The sequence below is a fragment of the Dermacentor andersoni genome, chromosome 2 (assembly GCF_023375885.2).
Source record: "Dermacentor andersoni chromosome 2, qqDerAnde1_hic_scaffold, whole genome shotgun sequence".
Classification (NCBI taxonomy): domain Eukaryota; kingdom Metazoa; phylum Arthropoda; class Arachnida; order Ixodida; family Ixodidae; genus Dermacentor; species Dermacentor andersoni.
In genome coordinates this window covers 190,621,154-190,636,915 of record NC_092815.1, presented here as the reverse complement: position 1 = coordinate 190,636,915, position 15,762 = coordinate 190,621,154, and the positions used below count along the sequence as shown (strand labels likewise).

General features: G+C 49.8%; 2 protein-coding genes across 4 annotated transcripts in view; both read left to right on the top strand.

The window, feature by feature from the left end:
- LOC126540307 (uncharacterized) overlaps positions 1-15,762 on the top strand; it is a 73,751-nt gene that overhangs the window by 47,347 nt on the left and 10,642 nt on the right. The window contains exon 1 of one of the 3 annotated variants that reach the window (XR_008614480.1): positions 13,928-14,183. The exons of the other annotated variants lie outside the window; for them this stretch is intronic. The gene's annotated coding sequence lies outside the window, so the exon portion shown is untranslated. Of the gene's footprint in view, positions 1-13,927; positions 14,184-15,762 lie in introns of those variants that run through there. 3 annotated transcript variants of the gene reach the window in all.
- Positions 4,096-6,383, top strand: LOC140215986 (uncharacterized). Its single transcript, XM_072286297.1, has one exon. It carries the CDS (start codon positions 4,121-4,123, stop codon positions 6,119-6,121), a length of 2,001 nt encoding a protein of 666 aa, XP_072142398.1. The 5' UTR covers positions 4,096-4,120; the 3' UTR covers positions 6,122-6,383.

Below are 15,762 nucleotides of genomic sequence, written 5' to 3'. Positions count from 1 at the left end.
CAGTAATAACTAATTATGACTGAAATGACTTGTAGTGACTTGTAATGAGTACTAATAAGCAATATAACTAACGACGAATTATAACGACTACAACTGATTACAAATGACTGAAAATGCTTACTAATGAGTTGAATGATAAGAGGAGGAAGAGTAGGCTTTTGCCGTTCAACTCTTGAGAGATATCTTAAGAGACCCTGTAATTTTAGCCAAACTACGGCTGTAAATTCGAAGCGAACATATCCATTCACAGCGGTGGACCTTTCGTGGACCGGCCCGGTCTTATCTGCCGGTAGCTCCGCAACACGGCGCTGCTGTCAGTTGTTGGTGGTGGTGGTTGTGCTTTACATGTCCACGGCGTAAGAGCAACGAAGTGTGATTCGTTTTTTGTAGAGCAAGGTACGAACGCCCATCTAAATCCACAGGGAAATGCAGCCCACGTATGGGGAAAGGTGTTTTCGGCCAGCTGAAAACTTCCTGGCAGGACAGAAACTCATTTTCAACGATGAAGCGAAGACAGCAGTCGGACGGTGGTTGCACAGTCAGCCGGACGAATTCTACCACAGGGGCGTCCTAAATTTAGTGCTGTGATGGGAAAAAGGTCCATACCGGTGTGGGGCCTATGTGGGAAAATACTGTAAGGTACGTACAATGGTACGTATATTTGTAATTGCCTTCCCAGTGCAAGCAGCGGGAGGCGATCCCGTGGGCGCCGCCATGTTTGATCACGTGGTGACGGGTCCATTGCTTGCCTCAACTGCCTCCGTTGCCTCCGTGTGTACAACTGGTTTGTATAACGCCAGTATAACATGTCTTATTTGATCAATGAAAAACAGTGGCGAAGACTTTCTGATTCGCCCTCGTACGTGTGGGCAAACGATGGCACATGCTGGCACGGTCTGCATAGCTGCGCTACAATTTGTTCTAGCAAGCAAATTTGTCACATGTAAATCCTTTATTACGCAGCTGCTCCTGTGCACCAGTATGTGCGAATGGGGCATGAGCACGCCTAGGCATATTTCGCCGCTTGGCGTTGAAATTCTGACGCAAAGGAAAGCGTACGGTTAATGCGAGTATTCTTCTGCAGAAAGCGCACTAAAACTAAAAATTTGATATCTTTGTATAATTGACGACAACGGCGAAAGATCGCATCAAATGTTTATATAATTGATATCGCAATAATCTGAACGAACTCTAATCAATGTCATGATATTGCAATAAAATGCGCCAAGCGGCTCAATACGCTGGCTTGTACGCGGCAAATGCTGAAAAGGGACGGCCACGAGCTAATTTTTATCCAAGTCACGAAATACATTTGAAGGTAAAATTTCAGAAATACATTGCTGCAAAAAGTACATCAATACGTTCGGCAGAAGAGGAATTAATGACACTCAAATGTCGCCTATTGACCCTTTTCGCGGAGCAGTTTGTTCTAGAGAACTCAGGTGGCGCTTCCGCCGGCACGCCGCACGTAGCCTCAGCGATAGTGCACGTATACGAAACCACTACCGCTTCCACCTTGCTTCCGTGCGGTCAGCTGTCGGAAATGCAACTGAGTTTTCGCTAACGCACTGTGTTACAATCATGCTGGATTGAATAATGTGTATTGAAGACGTGTGCAGTTGTTGGCTGCAAAAATAGTGACTGGCATATTAAGGAATGGAATGAATCCATGTGGCCAACTTCGCCGATCACTGCTGCAACTGTCCGTACGTGTTACCGGCACTTCGAGATGTACGGCTTTCCTCGAGGGTACAGAAATTTGCTCATCCGTAAGCCTTGCATCGCTAACCTTTAAAGAAGTGCCTAAGCCTCGGAACGTCGGCAAGAGTGAGCACCGTTCGTTAAACAATGACAAAGGGATTAGCGCCGCTTCCTGTCATAGTAAGTTTTGCGCACGGTATCAATACACATCTACCCCAGCTGGCACGGAAACTTACGCCCCCTCTGTCAATTGTCAACTGTCAATGAGTGAATGGGTGCACACTTGAACATATGCGCGCCATATACGCACAATAAATGGCGGACAACACCAATAGCGCACGAATGGTCGAAGCTGAATGTTTCGTGATGGTTCACAAGAGTAAGCGAGTTACTAGCGATAATACATCTTTGCTACAAGGTAATACAACGTACAAAACAGCTGCGTTTCAAGCCTAGCGCGTAGCAAGAACAAATCTGTCGTAAGTGAGCACAACCGTGAGCGATTATAGGCAGAAAATAATCAGATAGTGACTGCACTGAGGAAGTCAAGTGTGACAAGCCGCAGCTTCAATATATTTGCCAAATAAAAAACGAAGAACAAAACACACTAATCCTGAGGCAATTTGTGTGCGGAAAGGTTGCATAGCTTGGAACACATATTTGGCCCTTCTTAGAACAAGTACGATATACGCTGCTCTCGCCGTTTGGACGTAGTTTAATCAGCTCCGAAAGCGCTTTTGCATGTTCTTTAAAGCTGTGGCCAAAGTATCGTGTCGTGCGTCCAGTCACCGTCTACGATATCTCTCGAAACAGAGGTCTGCTAAGCCGCACTGGCATCATACAAACCAGTTGTAAACACGGAGGCAGTTGAGGCAAGCGATGGACGCGTCACCACGTGATCAAACATGGCGGCGCCCACGGTATCGCCGCGAATAGGGTCAATAATCCCCTTGGCGGCGCCCCCGCTGCTTGCACTGGGAAGGCTATGGCGTATCAGGGCTTGCCCACGTCGCTCCGCCTACTGAAACTCACCGTGACGCACAGTTCAAATTTGATTTTGGATGCTCACGTAGACGCCGCTATTTTTGACCCCTACGACACACCAAACGCGGTTGTAGTCAGCGAGCCGCAAAGCGCTCAGCGAGAGGACTCATCGCGGCATCCCGTGGCGGCCGCGGTATCTACGCTGCACTGAGCGCAGCTACACGCAACAACAACGCGTATGCTTAGCGTTGCTTTGAGCACAACAGGGCTTGAGTGCGTGTTCGTACTCATACGCTCCTGTATGGCCGCGTTACCTGGTGAGGAGCGGCTTTGTTCTGCACTAGCTTGACTGGCGGATAGTAGCCACATCCAACCTGTGCATTCTCTGTGCAATACGAATCGAAGTCTGCGAAGGCGTCTAGCCAGGAGCGGTCAGGCGTGAGCGCGCGCTAGCGAGAGTGCATGTGGGCTGACCTGAAATTTTACAGTTTTTGAGGCTAGTTGAGTCAGTGCTCAATAATAGACAAAACTGACGAGACCCCACGGTTATGACACCACTAAGCAGTCTGGTCAAAGTTTAGTTCTTACGGGGGTGGCCGTGTCCGAGCGTGAGTAGACGATAATCGGCTTCTTTCGGAAGTAGATATTTCTTATCAAAATTCGAAAGCAGATATTCGCGTACTTCACAATGCTTAACAAACTGGATCAATAAACTTACAATGTAACAGTAGGAAGAAGTGTACTTATTCAAAACATCCTTCATGGCTGATGTCAGGTTTTGGCCAATAGCAGCTGCGTATGGGCATCTGCTATATGACGAAATATAGCAGCCACTAAAGAGTGAGGATCAGGCTTCTGTTGAGAGCGTCTGAGAGAAAAGTCACTTCGCGTTCCGCTTTCGAGCTCGACACGCCGCGTACGACTGTAAAAGTTTGGTTGAGTTCTTCACAGCAGCGTATGCTATCCGCGGACTGCGTTCTTTGACAAACGCGAGGTTTGGTTCAGGGCTGTTCCATTCCGCCTGCTTCACCCGTTTGATGGTTCGAACATCGAGCTGTTGTACTAGGCGTCCTCTGTTGGAATGGTGCTACCTGCCATTTTGACCAGATTGCTTTATCATCATCATCATCAGCCTATTTATGTCCACTGCAGGACGAAGGCCTCTCCCTGCGATCTCCAATTACCCCTGTCCTGCGCCAGCCGATTCCAACTAAGCAGTCTGGTCTGGTGCCTTGGCAGTTGTAAAGCAGACTCCTTAGTGGTGTTAGAAAACAGCCGATATGGAAAAATGTTGGTAACTCGCTAAGAAAAGCTGTCTTTCATTATTTGCAATAGCGAGTCGCAGTGATTGCGCAAGATGGTGCACACATTTGACACACTCGCTTTTGTTTTCGCAGTCGGCGGCACGATGGTGCGGGAGATTTCGCTGGCCACGATGTCCATACTGGAGCACCATGCGCCCGCGATCCACGCGATTGCGTTGGCGTCCGTCGTGCTCGTCCTGCTGACAACCGGAGTCGCCATCCTCATGAGCCGCATCACCCAGAATCGACCGCGCCTGGGCGGCTGTACGGCACCTGCGTGCAACCGCGCAATAAAAAACCTCGACATTCTACTCGACGATGCGGTAGACCCGTGCCAGGACCTGTACAACCACGTCTGTGGCAAGTGGCGGGAAACTGTCGACGAGGGACTCGATTTTCTCGACTATGCCTCTCGACTCACGTTGTATCGCGTCAAGTCCAGGCTGCTCTACGCAACCGCTCCAGAAGCCCTCGTGTCGCGCGATGTGAAGCCTGTGGCCCAGTTCTTCGAGCTGTGCTGGCGTTACGTCCACAACGCCCTGCCCGACGGAGGCAGACAGGCACTGGACTTGGCGGAAATACGCGAGTACGCGGGCATAGGTGAAGTTCCCAACTTCTCGAGCTTCCTCGAGCACCTAGTCCATCTTTCGCTCGCACGGGGCGTGGACACACTAATCGGCATGAAGCTTGTACGGTCGGCGAATGGCACCAATCAGTTGCACCTTTTTCCCGGACAGAGCATAGCACAGAAGATGGACGAAGCAGCGCTAACGGATCAGATTTTAGAATACATCAGAGACCTTGTTGCGCGTTCCAACTTTTCGAGACCTTTAGACGTCAGCTCCATCTTAGCTCAAGAGCACCGTATGCAGAATTTCTTGTCATCACCGATTAGGAAACGAAGCTACAAGCTGGTCGTGTTGGGATCCCTGAGCAAGAACTTTAGTACGGACAGCTGGATCTCGACTCTCAATTCTATCCTGGCAGAAGAGGACAAGGTGGGGAGCCTCTCGACAATCAAGGTGCACGGCCTCAACACTATCAGAAAAATCTTGGGGTTCTTTCAAGGGCGCATAGACTACGGCTTCGCGTACGTGTACGTTCAGATCCTCATTGAAGCTTTCCGCTTCGACTTCATAAGAAGGTCGGCACACCGTAGTAAAAAGACCGTGAAGAGCTGTCTGAAGGCAACGCTGGACGTGATGACGCAGACATCTTACGTCATAGAAACTGAAATGCTCGCCTGGCCCGTTGACCGGGACGGCGACGTATTGCTCAAGATCCTCAGCGACGTCGTGGCCGCTTCAACGGCAGAAGAAAACACCGTCTGGATGGCTGGCAAGAACAAGCGCCGCCTGACTGCGCTGCTAGGGAGCGCGCTGATTTACGCTCATACGGAACGTTTCAGCAATGTTCTGTCAGAGTCTATGGAACAGATGAACGCCTCCTTCGCAATGATCGGCTTTCCTGTTATCTACATGCGCATGAAATCTAAGCGGCGCGGCACTCTTCTCGAGACACCTTTGCCCGAGACGGAGGACATCTACGCTTCGCACTTCATGGATAGCCGCGTTTTTTATGACACCGATATCAACACCGTTTTTGTTCCCTTGCCTTTGAGAAGCGAACCGATTGCGTATTCCTCCGAGGTTCCCCTCGAGTACTCCATCGCAATACTGGGAGCGCTGCTCGCCAAGGAGCTCATACGCGCCGTGTTTCCAGGCAGTGAAGTGAGCGAGGGCGAGTGGAGCAGTGTCGAAACAAAACGCGTTCGATTTTACCAGGAATGCTTGGGCGCTCTGGCGCGCTCTGTTTTCAACGTGTCCCTGGAAGAGGGAGACGGCTCTGACACTGCACAGTGGGCGTTCGCGGCCCACGTGACACACGGCGCTTTGCGAACTGCGCTTGGAAAGTTTGACCGAGTGCAGAACTGGAACGAATACTGGTCCCAGGCGCAGCGCGTATTTTTTCGCCGCTTCTGCCTGATGTGGTGCACATCTAAAAAGGAGCGACATTTACAGATTGCCCGTATGCGTTGCATTTTGCCGCTGATCAACATCGCGGAATTTGGCAATGTTTTTAGCTGCCCTAGTCATTCACTACCGCGCGTTTCCGGGTTGTGTGAATTTTAGTGACTGAGCGTAGGAGCCGCCAATACCCCTGCCTTTCTTTTTCTTGGACGCCTGCTTAACGATATAGAAGCCTGAAGTTGTACTAGAAATACATATTGTTGGTGTAGCTCTAAAATGGAGAGCAAATTGTGATTGCTCAGTTTGAACTCGTCAAGAAATTTACCCGCGTTATGTACTAGTTGGTGCACCGCTATGAACGTTATTGTTTGGAGAGTGGATGTTGTGAAATGAAATGCTCTACTTTGTTGCTTTGTTAACTATTCTGAATTGAAATCAAGTTAGATTTGATTGTTTCGACCTCTTCGTTCATGACGTTGATTACAGGTCAGATTATTCGGGTGTAGAGCCTCACCGATCACTGCACGTTTCAGTTTGGGTCATGCATATATTTCTCCATATTTACAACTTCCTTCATATATGTACATGTGTCATGTGTTGCGGCTAACCACGCAATTACTTGAGCGTCATATAAACCTCATATCAACCTCGTCGTTCACTACGATAGGGCTTAACTATCGAATAATCTTACGTCGTGTTTTTACGCCCCCCCTGAACGCTTCAACTGATACACTCAATGCTAAATGTTCATCTTCCTTTCGCTGGGGAGTGTGTTGCTCATGCAGCTAAATTAGCGAGAGATGCGCCCACATAGTTGACGAAGGAGGACAATAGAGAGCCCGTGTAAGTTGTGATAATGGTTGATGACTTCGTTCTTCTATATTTTCGTTCCCACTGAGTGCTGTCTTGAGTGCTCTTTTGTTTCCCACACGTCCTGCCGGGTGCTTTCTTTAGAAAGCTCTAGGTATAATCTAACCAACACATTGGAGCAATGGGAGGCACAACTCGCCAGCTCAGACCCGAAGGTGCAGAAGGCTCTTCTTGGTCACGTTCGGCTAGCGGCAGAAGCCAGTGAAGCCCTGGACTTGGGGCACCACCCATCAAGCTCCTAATCCCCTATCCCCATTTCCCCAGTTCAATAAAGTTATTCTCTCTCTCTCTATGGGGACGGAGACGCCTAGCTGGCCGTGCGGCTCGCAGCACGAGGCATGAAACACGCGCGGGAGCGCGCCACGTGTAAAAGGCGGCCGACAAAGATGGCGATGGCTGTTAGACACTGATACTGTTCCCGCCGTTGTTGCTCAGCGGCTATGGTGTTGGGCTGCTGAGCACGAGCTCGCGGGATCGAATCACGGCCACGGCAGCCGCATTTCGATGGGGGCGAAATGCGAAAACACCCCTGTGCTTAGATTTAGGTGCACGTTAAAGAACCCCAGGTGGTCGAAATTTCCGGAGTCCTCCACTACGGCGTGCCTCATAATCAGAAAGCGGTTTTGGCACCTAAAACCCCATAATTTAATTTTAACTGATACTGTTTTCCACTTTTAATGTTTAATAGTTTGATGTGCTTGCGTGCTACCATTCTCAAACTTCTGAGGCATGTTTTGGTCAAGAAGCACCTGGTATGAAAGTGACCTTAGTGATTAGTGAATTTAACCTGCATATACGGCATGGATAAGCGCATAGCCTACACATACCTAAATATGCGTATATGCGAAGCCTCACGGCGACACAGACGTCGGCGGCGTTGGCGCAAATTTGCTTCGAGCGGCCAGATGATTGCTATCGCAACAAAAGTAACTTCGTAGATATACCTGAGCATGTAATGTCGGCTCACATGTGTTCACGAAATGGTGAAATGTATTGGACCTATTCTTCGATTTCTTTTATTTTCATTATTTTGCCATCGAGCATATGCCACTAGGTCTTTACCCGTTCTCGGCCAGTGCTGCTCAATGCGCATGTCCCAGTGCAATCCCTACATAAAACCTTAGCATATACTGCCGGCTCACAGATATCTCTAAAACACATTAATTTCTTAATAGAATTATGCTTCACATTTTCTTTGATTTAGCCATATGTTATGTGCCTCTGGAGGATGTGCCCGCTCTTCACCAATCCTCCAGAATAGGCATGGCCCACTGTGAAACAATAGGCCATGATGTTCGTCGCCATGATGTTCCGTCGTACGAAATCCAAGGGCGTTAACACCGACGCCAATGTGCGAGTGAAAGCGTGCGAGGGTGAGACCGCGATAGTGGTTCAATCTCACGCGTACAAGGGAAGAAAGTGAGGAGGAAGCGCGCCCTCTTCCGTCGCGGCCAAAGCACCGGGGAGAGGGGTGTGAGGGGAGAGCGCTTTCTACTCCGGCGTCTATGCGCATTGTTACGTTTCGCCTACAACGCGCGTTATAGCCGGCGCGGATACAACGGACGCCGGGGCTTCGTTCAAAGCGGCGGACATTTTGGCCCGTTCAGCGCCGCCGATACGCCTCCCCGCCAAGCGCGTCCAGGCACACGCTAAAAAAGCGCGGCAGCCGGGGAGAGGAGCTCCCCAAGTGTGAAGCGAGGAGGTCTGACCGGCGCCGGCCCGGCGGATGCGTCACTACACTCGTCCCAACGTGTCTCTCAGCCTGTCCGTGCCGCGCATAACGTGCGCCTCTGACGAGGCGTTCCTTCTTCCCCTCGACTCCGAGAGTATAAGAGCAGCTGCTCCCGGACGCCGAGAGAGGCTCCGATTTCTTCTGTCGAGTAACGTGCTCTCCCGTCTCTCCACTTCGGTCGACCTGACCGCCCGCTCTTTTGCGATGCTAGAATAAACAAGTTGTTCTGTTAGCAGTCGACTCATGCTTTGCCAGGACCTTCGGATGCTTCCAGTTGTGCCCCAGGCCGCCAGGCCAACGCTACCCTTGGGGCTTGCGACCCATTTGCAACAACGGGTGTCAGCGCCGAGGTTCCAACAGCATAGGGCGGCCTCACGGGCCCTATTTTGAAAGCCATTTTCGCCCGCGTGCAAGGCACCGGCCGGAGGGAACAAAAGGAAGCGCTCAACTCCGGTGGCTATTGCGTATGGCGCAGCCGTGCGGGCCCTATGTTGAAACCTAATTGCGATGAGTACAGTGTCTAGGTACTGTAAGATTTGGAGACGATCTCGCCGCTGCCACCATTTGTAAGATATGGAGTCGGGCTTGTAGGACGATCGGAGGAACTTGGGGCGACAGGACTAAGCGAGCAGGATTTATTTACATTATTTACAGTTGAACATGAGATACATTTACACAGTCTAGCGTGACTCCCAAATGGAGCCCTCAAGACGAAGCATACAGCAAATGAGCACACAGCTCACGAGTACATCTCGAGCAAAGAGACGACGGCGAGCACGACGACGAGCACGACGACGAGCACCCCCTAGCCGCCGACCCGTTATATCCACTTCGTGTTCTCTAGATCCCTAGGTGAGGAAAACGTTCGACCAGTCAATTCGTAGAAAGTCCTCGTGGTCGCCTTTGTGAGAAGGGGGTAGGGGTTTTACACACACACATGCCGCACACGTTTCAGTGCTCTCTCCGAGGGCAGACGCCCTTTGCAGCGCAGTCGTCGTGGTATCCATTGTCCTGCTTCCCCGTAGTCAGGTGGTCACGCCCGAACCCAGCCGGCGCCTCTACATTCCAGAGCTGCCGCAGCCCCCAGTTCTCCAAAGGAAGTTCACGGGTGGTTAGCGCTGTCCTCGCTGGTTCTCTGAAGGGCGCCACCACCCCGGATTGATCGACGCACCTGCAGCGGGCTGAAATAGCTTAGCTGCAGGCCGATCCTAACAGTACGCGGAGGGGTCAAAGCTTACGGAGCGGGGTGACTGCATGGTTAAATTTGCCAGCTCTGAAGTTGGCCAAGACCAAGTGTGTCAGAAGTTGATGAAGCCTACATTGTTGTTGAATAACCGCATAGGCTATAATTAGGTACTGTTCATGAGAACTAAATATTTACTGGAAATCTCTGAATATATTATTCAAACCCAGAAGAATACCCTCCACTAGTAGTGACGTCCTTGAAAAAATGGAAGTGTATGAGTTTTGCTTCTTTAGGCCTAGATGAATGCAAAGAATAATAGTAAGCAGTTGAATGCTGGACACCAACCATAAAAAGAAAGAAAAAATATGAGATGTTTCGGCTCCCACATCAGAGCCTTGTTCACAACTTTCCTTCATGCTATTGATGCGAAAGCGTAAAATGGTCCATTGAGCGAAAAAGCCGGTGGTTTCTGTAGCAGTTACAGCGGCACATACCTTCCCATTGGCTCCAACGCCACGTCAAGAGTGCGCGGTGCCTCGCGCATTCGGAGCACTCGGAACTCGCGCTTGCTGGCTCGGGCAGCAGGTACCGCTATGGAGTTCTCAAGCATCTACACTGTTGGTGGCCGCAACTTCAGGTAGTAGCGAAACGTGGCCGTCTACGCCAGTACACTGCAGACGAAGTAAGGGAGCGTAAAAACACAGCTAAACGAGCGAAGAGGCAAGCAGCGGAATACACCATCGTCAACTCCCAACACAAGGCAGACAAAACGAGCATTAACGCAAACATTACTCGCAGCGCAAAACTCGAATGACCGCTCAGCGGCGTTCAATTGGACATTAATGCTTCCGCATTCACAACCTGCAAGAAGTGCTTAGGTGTCCTCGGATCTTTCTTTTTATTATCGCAACATGGAGACATAACAGAAGTTGATTATCAAATTATGAAGGTTATGGCGAACCCTGTAACAGCAACGAAACACTGACGAAATGTGCATAGTTCAGAATAGCGGGCACAATGACAATCTCATGTACTGTTCATACTTGCAGTGGCAACCATTTGACTGAAATGCACATTCCCCTTTGGAAGCTTAAGAAGGGTGGTAAGGATAAGTTTCTCATCAAAGTGGGTGACACTCCAGCCACTGTGCACCGCGCAAAAATCACTGTAGAATGATGCGAATGATGTAGCTTAAGGCGTCACGAGACGCGATGTCTAGAGACGTAGTGCCATTTTTCTTGCCAATAAAGACACTTTTCACGGTGATCCCGCGGCCGCCGGCATGTTTGATCACGTGGTGACGCGTCGATTGCTTGCCTCCGTATCTATAACGGATGTGCACGACGCCCATTGCGGCTCAGTAAAGCTATGTTTAGGTGGATATCGTATACGGTGACTGGGTGGACGACACGAAGTTTTGGCCCGAGCTGCAGAGGATATGTAAGTGCTTTTGGTGGTCGTTACGCCTTGCCTGAACGGCTCGAGCAGCTCCCATGCTGCTTGTAGAACGAGGCTCGAAATATGTTCCAACTGCTGCCGAGACTTTCTGATTTTCAAGTAAATCAGGATAAATGTCTTTTCTCTTCGTTCTTAATTTGCCAATCGCTTCGAAGCAGCAGCTTGTCAGGATTCTGACTCCGTGAGGTTGCTCGGTGGGATCACTATCTGATTGTTTCGCTCGCGGGTGTGCTCGGTTGCGATGGGTTTGTTATAGCTGCGCACAAGGCTTGGAACGTTCTGTACTCTCTAATATCTTGTAGCAAACGCGAATTATCCCTAGTCATTTTCTCAGTGGAACGTACCGAAACGTTCAGCTTCCCACATATCTGTGCTGTCGCTGTAGACCGTCATCGATGCTTCGGCGCATTGACTGAAGCGTGCGCTCACTAATTTATTGTTGATGCGTGGTCGCTGAGCGGGCCTAAGTTTGAGTGTAACTTGGAGTGTATGCGTGTAGATAACGAGCGAGAAACCTACTATACTAGGACGCGGCACAATTACCTTCAAATTCGCACTAATACGTTTGTCAATGTGCTAGGAGCGCCACGCACTCGTGCCGACCTTCCGAGGCTGAAATCCTTTCTTTGGACGTTAGCGATAGAACGCTGGTGGAAAAGTGAATTTCTTTTATCTCCGAGGAAAGCCGTGCATAGCGAAGGGCCGGCAACACAGACCGTCCTTATGTAGCAGGGATCCTTGGACTTGTCACGCCGATTCATTACATTCCTTCACGTGCCAGCCGCTATTTTTGCAACCAACTGCTGCGCAGGTGTTTCCTCTGCCGCTCCCGATTTGGCAGCATGAATGGAGCACAGTGCGTTAGCGCACACCCAGTTCCATTTCTGACAGCTGACTGCACAGAGTATTCGGCGCGGTAATGGTTCATTTCAGTAGCAATCGACGAGGCAACGTGTGGCGGGCCGCCGAACGCACCATAGTTTTGCGCTAAAGCAGACTACCCCGCGAAAAGGTTCTGTAACCAAAGCATCGCCAGCAAGCGTCGACGCAATCGTGCCACGTTTTGTCGTGCGAACTGTCTGTATATTTCGCTTACGAAACGGTCGCATCTTCTCTATATCGTCCCTTCCTGTGTACGAGGTCATGAATTGATGGTGTAGGCGACAGCCTCTAATGTTGTATTTTCACTATGTAAAAAGAAAGAAAGAAACCACAGACATTCTGAGAATTCTATACTAAAGCGCAAGCATTGTTTCGCTCAGTTGTGACATGGCTCTTGTTTAGTGTTGCTTACTTGCATTTCCTAGCTTATGCGCGTCCGCCCATGGCCTTTTCGGTGTGCAAAGAATGCTTAGGCTTTAGTAGACAACTGTCAGATTTTCTCGCCGCGTGCGGCCCCTTCAATGCAAGCGCAGAAATTGAACCGGGACGCCGGGCACGAGCGTGCCTCGACGGAGCAGAGCGGTCGAACACCAGCTACCGCAGTAGCGCGTGAGGAGAGTGAATCGCTGTGATGCCATGTCACCCTCGCTGCCGCTCTTGCAAGCCTGTGTTACGCGTGCGTTCATTGTCCACACAAGCTCTCGCCTGCGTTCTGACTGCGCCTCGGTTAGGCCCAGTGAAAATGCGCCAAGCGTCTCAACGCGCTCGCTCGCCCGCGAGGCGTTCATAACTCGAAGGACATTGGACATTGGACCATCCCAAAATCTCAAATAGGGCAACACCCTAATTTCAACTTGGCTCACCGCCAAATTTCACGTTGGCCCACCCCTAAATTTTCGTGCCACTGCTCGCGCGTTCGTCGTCGTCTTCTTCTACGGCTGGCTGGCTCTACCTTGAAAGCGATCGTCTTACGCGAAGAAGGGACGGACGGAAAGTTTTCTCGTTGGGTAACCACAGAAATGTTTACGCATATAAAAAAAAAAGAAGGCGGGACCCGTGACGTGTTTGTCATGCAAACCTCCGGCTCCGGCATGGGGCACCGAAGGAAACAAATTTCACTTTCGTATGCGAGACGGGGCAAGCGTAGAGAGTGTCCATGTTGGCGGTGACGCTTGCCTCCTGAAATCACGGGTTCACGGCACATCAACTATTTACAGTTCTGCTGTTAATGACCTAATTTCAAAAGTTCTTGTGGTGGGTTACGCCTTCGAGGGCACGTAAGTAACAACTTGCAGCGTATAACGCAAATCTTATATGTGGCCTGGTGAGGCGCCCTTTAAGGAAAACCAACAACAGAATGAATTGGCCTTCAGGCAGACATCACATAAATAATGCATTGAGAGGAATCCTAACTATACGAATAGTTTCGAAAACAAGAAATTTCGTAAGACACGTAAGGAAGCGATTTCGTGATACCAGCTTGAGCTACCACTAACGTGAGATCAATACGTTGAGAAACGTTCAGCTTCGCAACGAAGAGCGTTCTGCGACACTTGCGAGGCGGACGCTGGTAGTTCGCGAGCTTCCCGGATTGCGACAATTATTTTTCTCCGCACTTGAGCAAATTATGCAGTGGAGCGCTCTAGCCAGTGGCCCCGGCACGTGCGAAGATAACAAAACCCGTGTCGCACACTTGCGTACGCTTGTCTTGTTGGCCTCGTGCGAAACGTGTGCTGTATAGCACGGCGAGGGGGCTGCGACCACCAGCGCGGCGTGGGAGAGGAGGGCTTGGACGGCAGCAATCGCAAAGCTAGAGTCCCTTCGCGGCGGCGATTGTATACGCGCCGACCACAGTGACGCGCGCCTATCTTGTTCTTTCCATTATCGTTAGTTGGCCGGACACTCCTACGCTTTTTCGAGACAGCGGTGCCCAATCGCGGGTCCTCTACGTTTTCTTTTCCAAGGCGCATGCGCATAACGTTCCGCTGCCATAAAAGCACGCGGCCAACTTGTTGACCTGCGGCCGCGATCCAGCGAAGCGACAAGCGCCTTTAGGATTCGCGGTGACTGAGTTCGTACAAGTCCTGTGGATCAACGTAAGTATGCAGTACGCTAAATCTGTAGATGCTGTCACTTTATTTTTTTGTGGCAACGCACTCTGACCCCGTTACTCATAAAGACGTGCGTAGGTAACTGGTCGGAACGCGCCGTTTAATAAAGACTTTCGCGAAGACTTTCGCGAAGGCTTCCGTAGAAATAATGCTGATCATCATTCACGTGAGCATAGTTTCATTTGCGAGCCTTGAGGATGCGCCTACTTCAATTATGCTAAAGGCTGAGCGCCCTCACTCTGAACTTTACTGTCATTTCAATACTGGAAAAATAGCGCACTCCTTGACGTTAGTTGCGCCGTGAATGACATCGTAGAGGTCATGGCATACCTTTGTAATACATTTTCTTTTACTATATTGCGATAACATTTATATGAAACCTATTTCATTATCACCTTCTTGCGTTTTCATGTATGACGGTCAGCGATTTACTTCTGCTTCTGTTTTTTTTTTTAAACCAGCCATCGTGTTGTTTGCAAATGCTAGTGCATTGGTCAATTCCTGCGAAATGGTTGTTACACACGTAAGGTGCACAGCAGCGATTTGCAAATTCGCCAAAAAAAGCTGAAATATCTCAACATCCACAACTATCAAAGAAAAGCTCAAGAAAGATGTCGTTTTTGCTGAAGGAACTCGCTAGAACTGGCGACAGATTGTGCCCCGATACGCTGTTACAAGATGTGCCAGGAGTGCCAGAACAGCCTCACGGTTAGAGGACGAAGTAATCGCTTTATTGTAGATGATTATGATTTGTTCTTGCCGATAGATGTGAGACATTTAATCCTTGGTCGCAGAACATATTCCTACGAACAATGCGATGGCACGCAACCAAGCATAATTTACTACACGGACAGATAATTAAATTTCTGTCAAGACATATGAAAAATATTTTCCCTCTGTATAAAACAGGTCTGCTCTTAACAGCAAGTAGGGGCTGTTGCATCAATACAGAAAATCCATTGTCTCAACCACATACGTATCGGGTTATCACGTCATAACGATGTTGCCTAACCAAGCCCTGCCCAGAACGTGTAGCTACGAAAATAAATACGGAGGACACAAAAGCACTTTATAGGAGTTGCGAATGCGGAAGCTATAATGTCCAATTGTACGCCGCTGAGCGGTCCCTAGAGTTATGAACTCCTCGTGCGCAAGCTAGCGCGTTGAGACCATTGTCTTGTTTTTATTTCGCCTTAGCGAGGTGCAGTTAGAATGCCGGCGAGAGCTTGCGCGGACTGGGAACATGCACTCTAAAAAAAAAGTTTACACCCTTTGGCGCTCATCTCGTCCCACGGCAATATTCGTCATCTGCCTTGCTTGCGTCTTCTCTTTTGAATACTCGGCGCTCGCTACTTTCTTGTCGAGAATGCTGTGTCAAGTTGGTAACACGCAGGCCGTTCGTGACTACACTCTTAAGCAAACTTACACCCTTTTGCCACAACGATAATCGTCACCTGTCTTGTCCACATTTCCTTTCTTTAACGCGGCGAGCCCAGTACTTTCCAGTAACGAAAGGCATGCGCGTTACGAGCATGACATAGCATTCCCGACAGGAAAGTAGCGG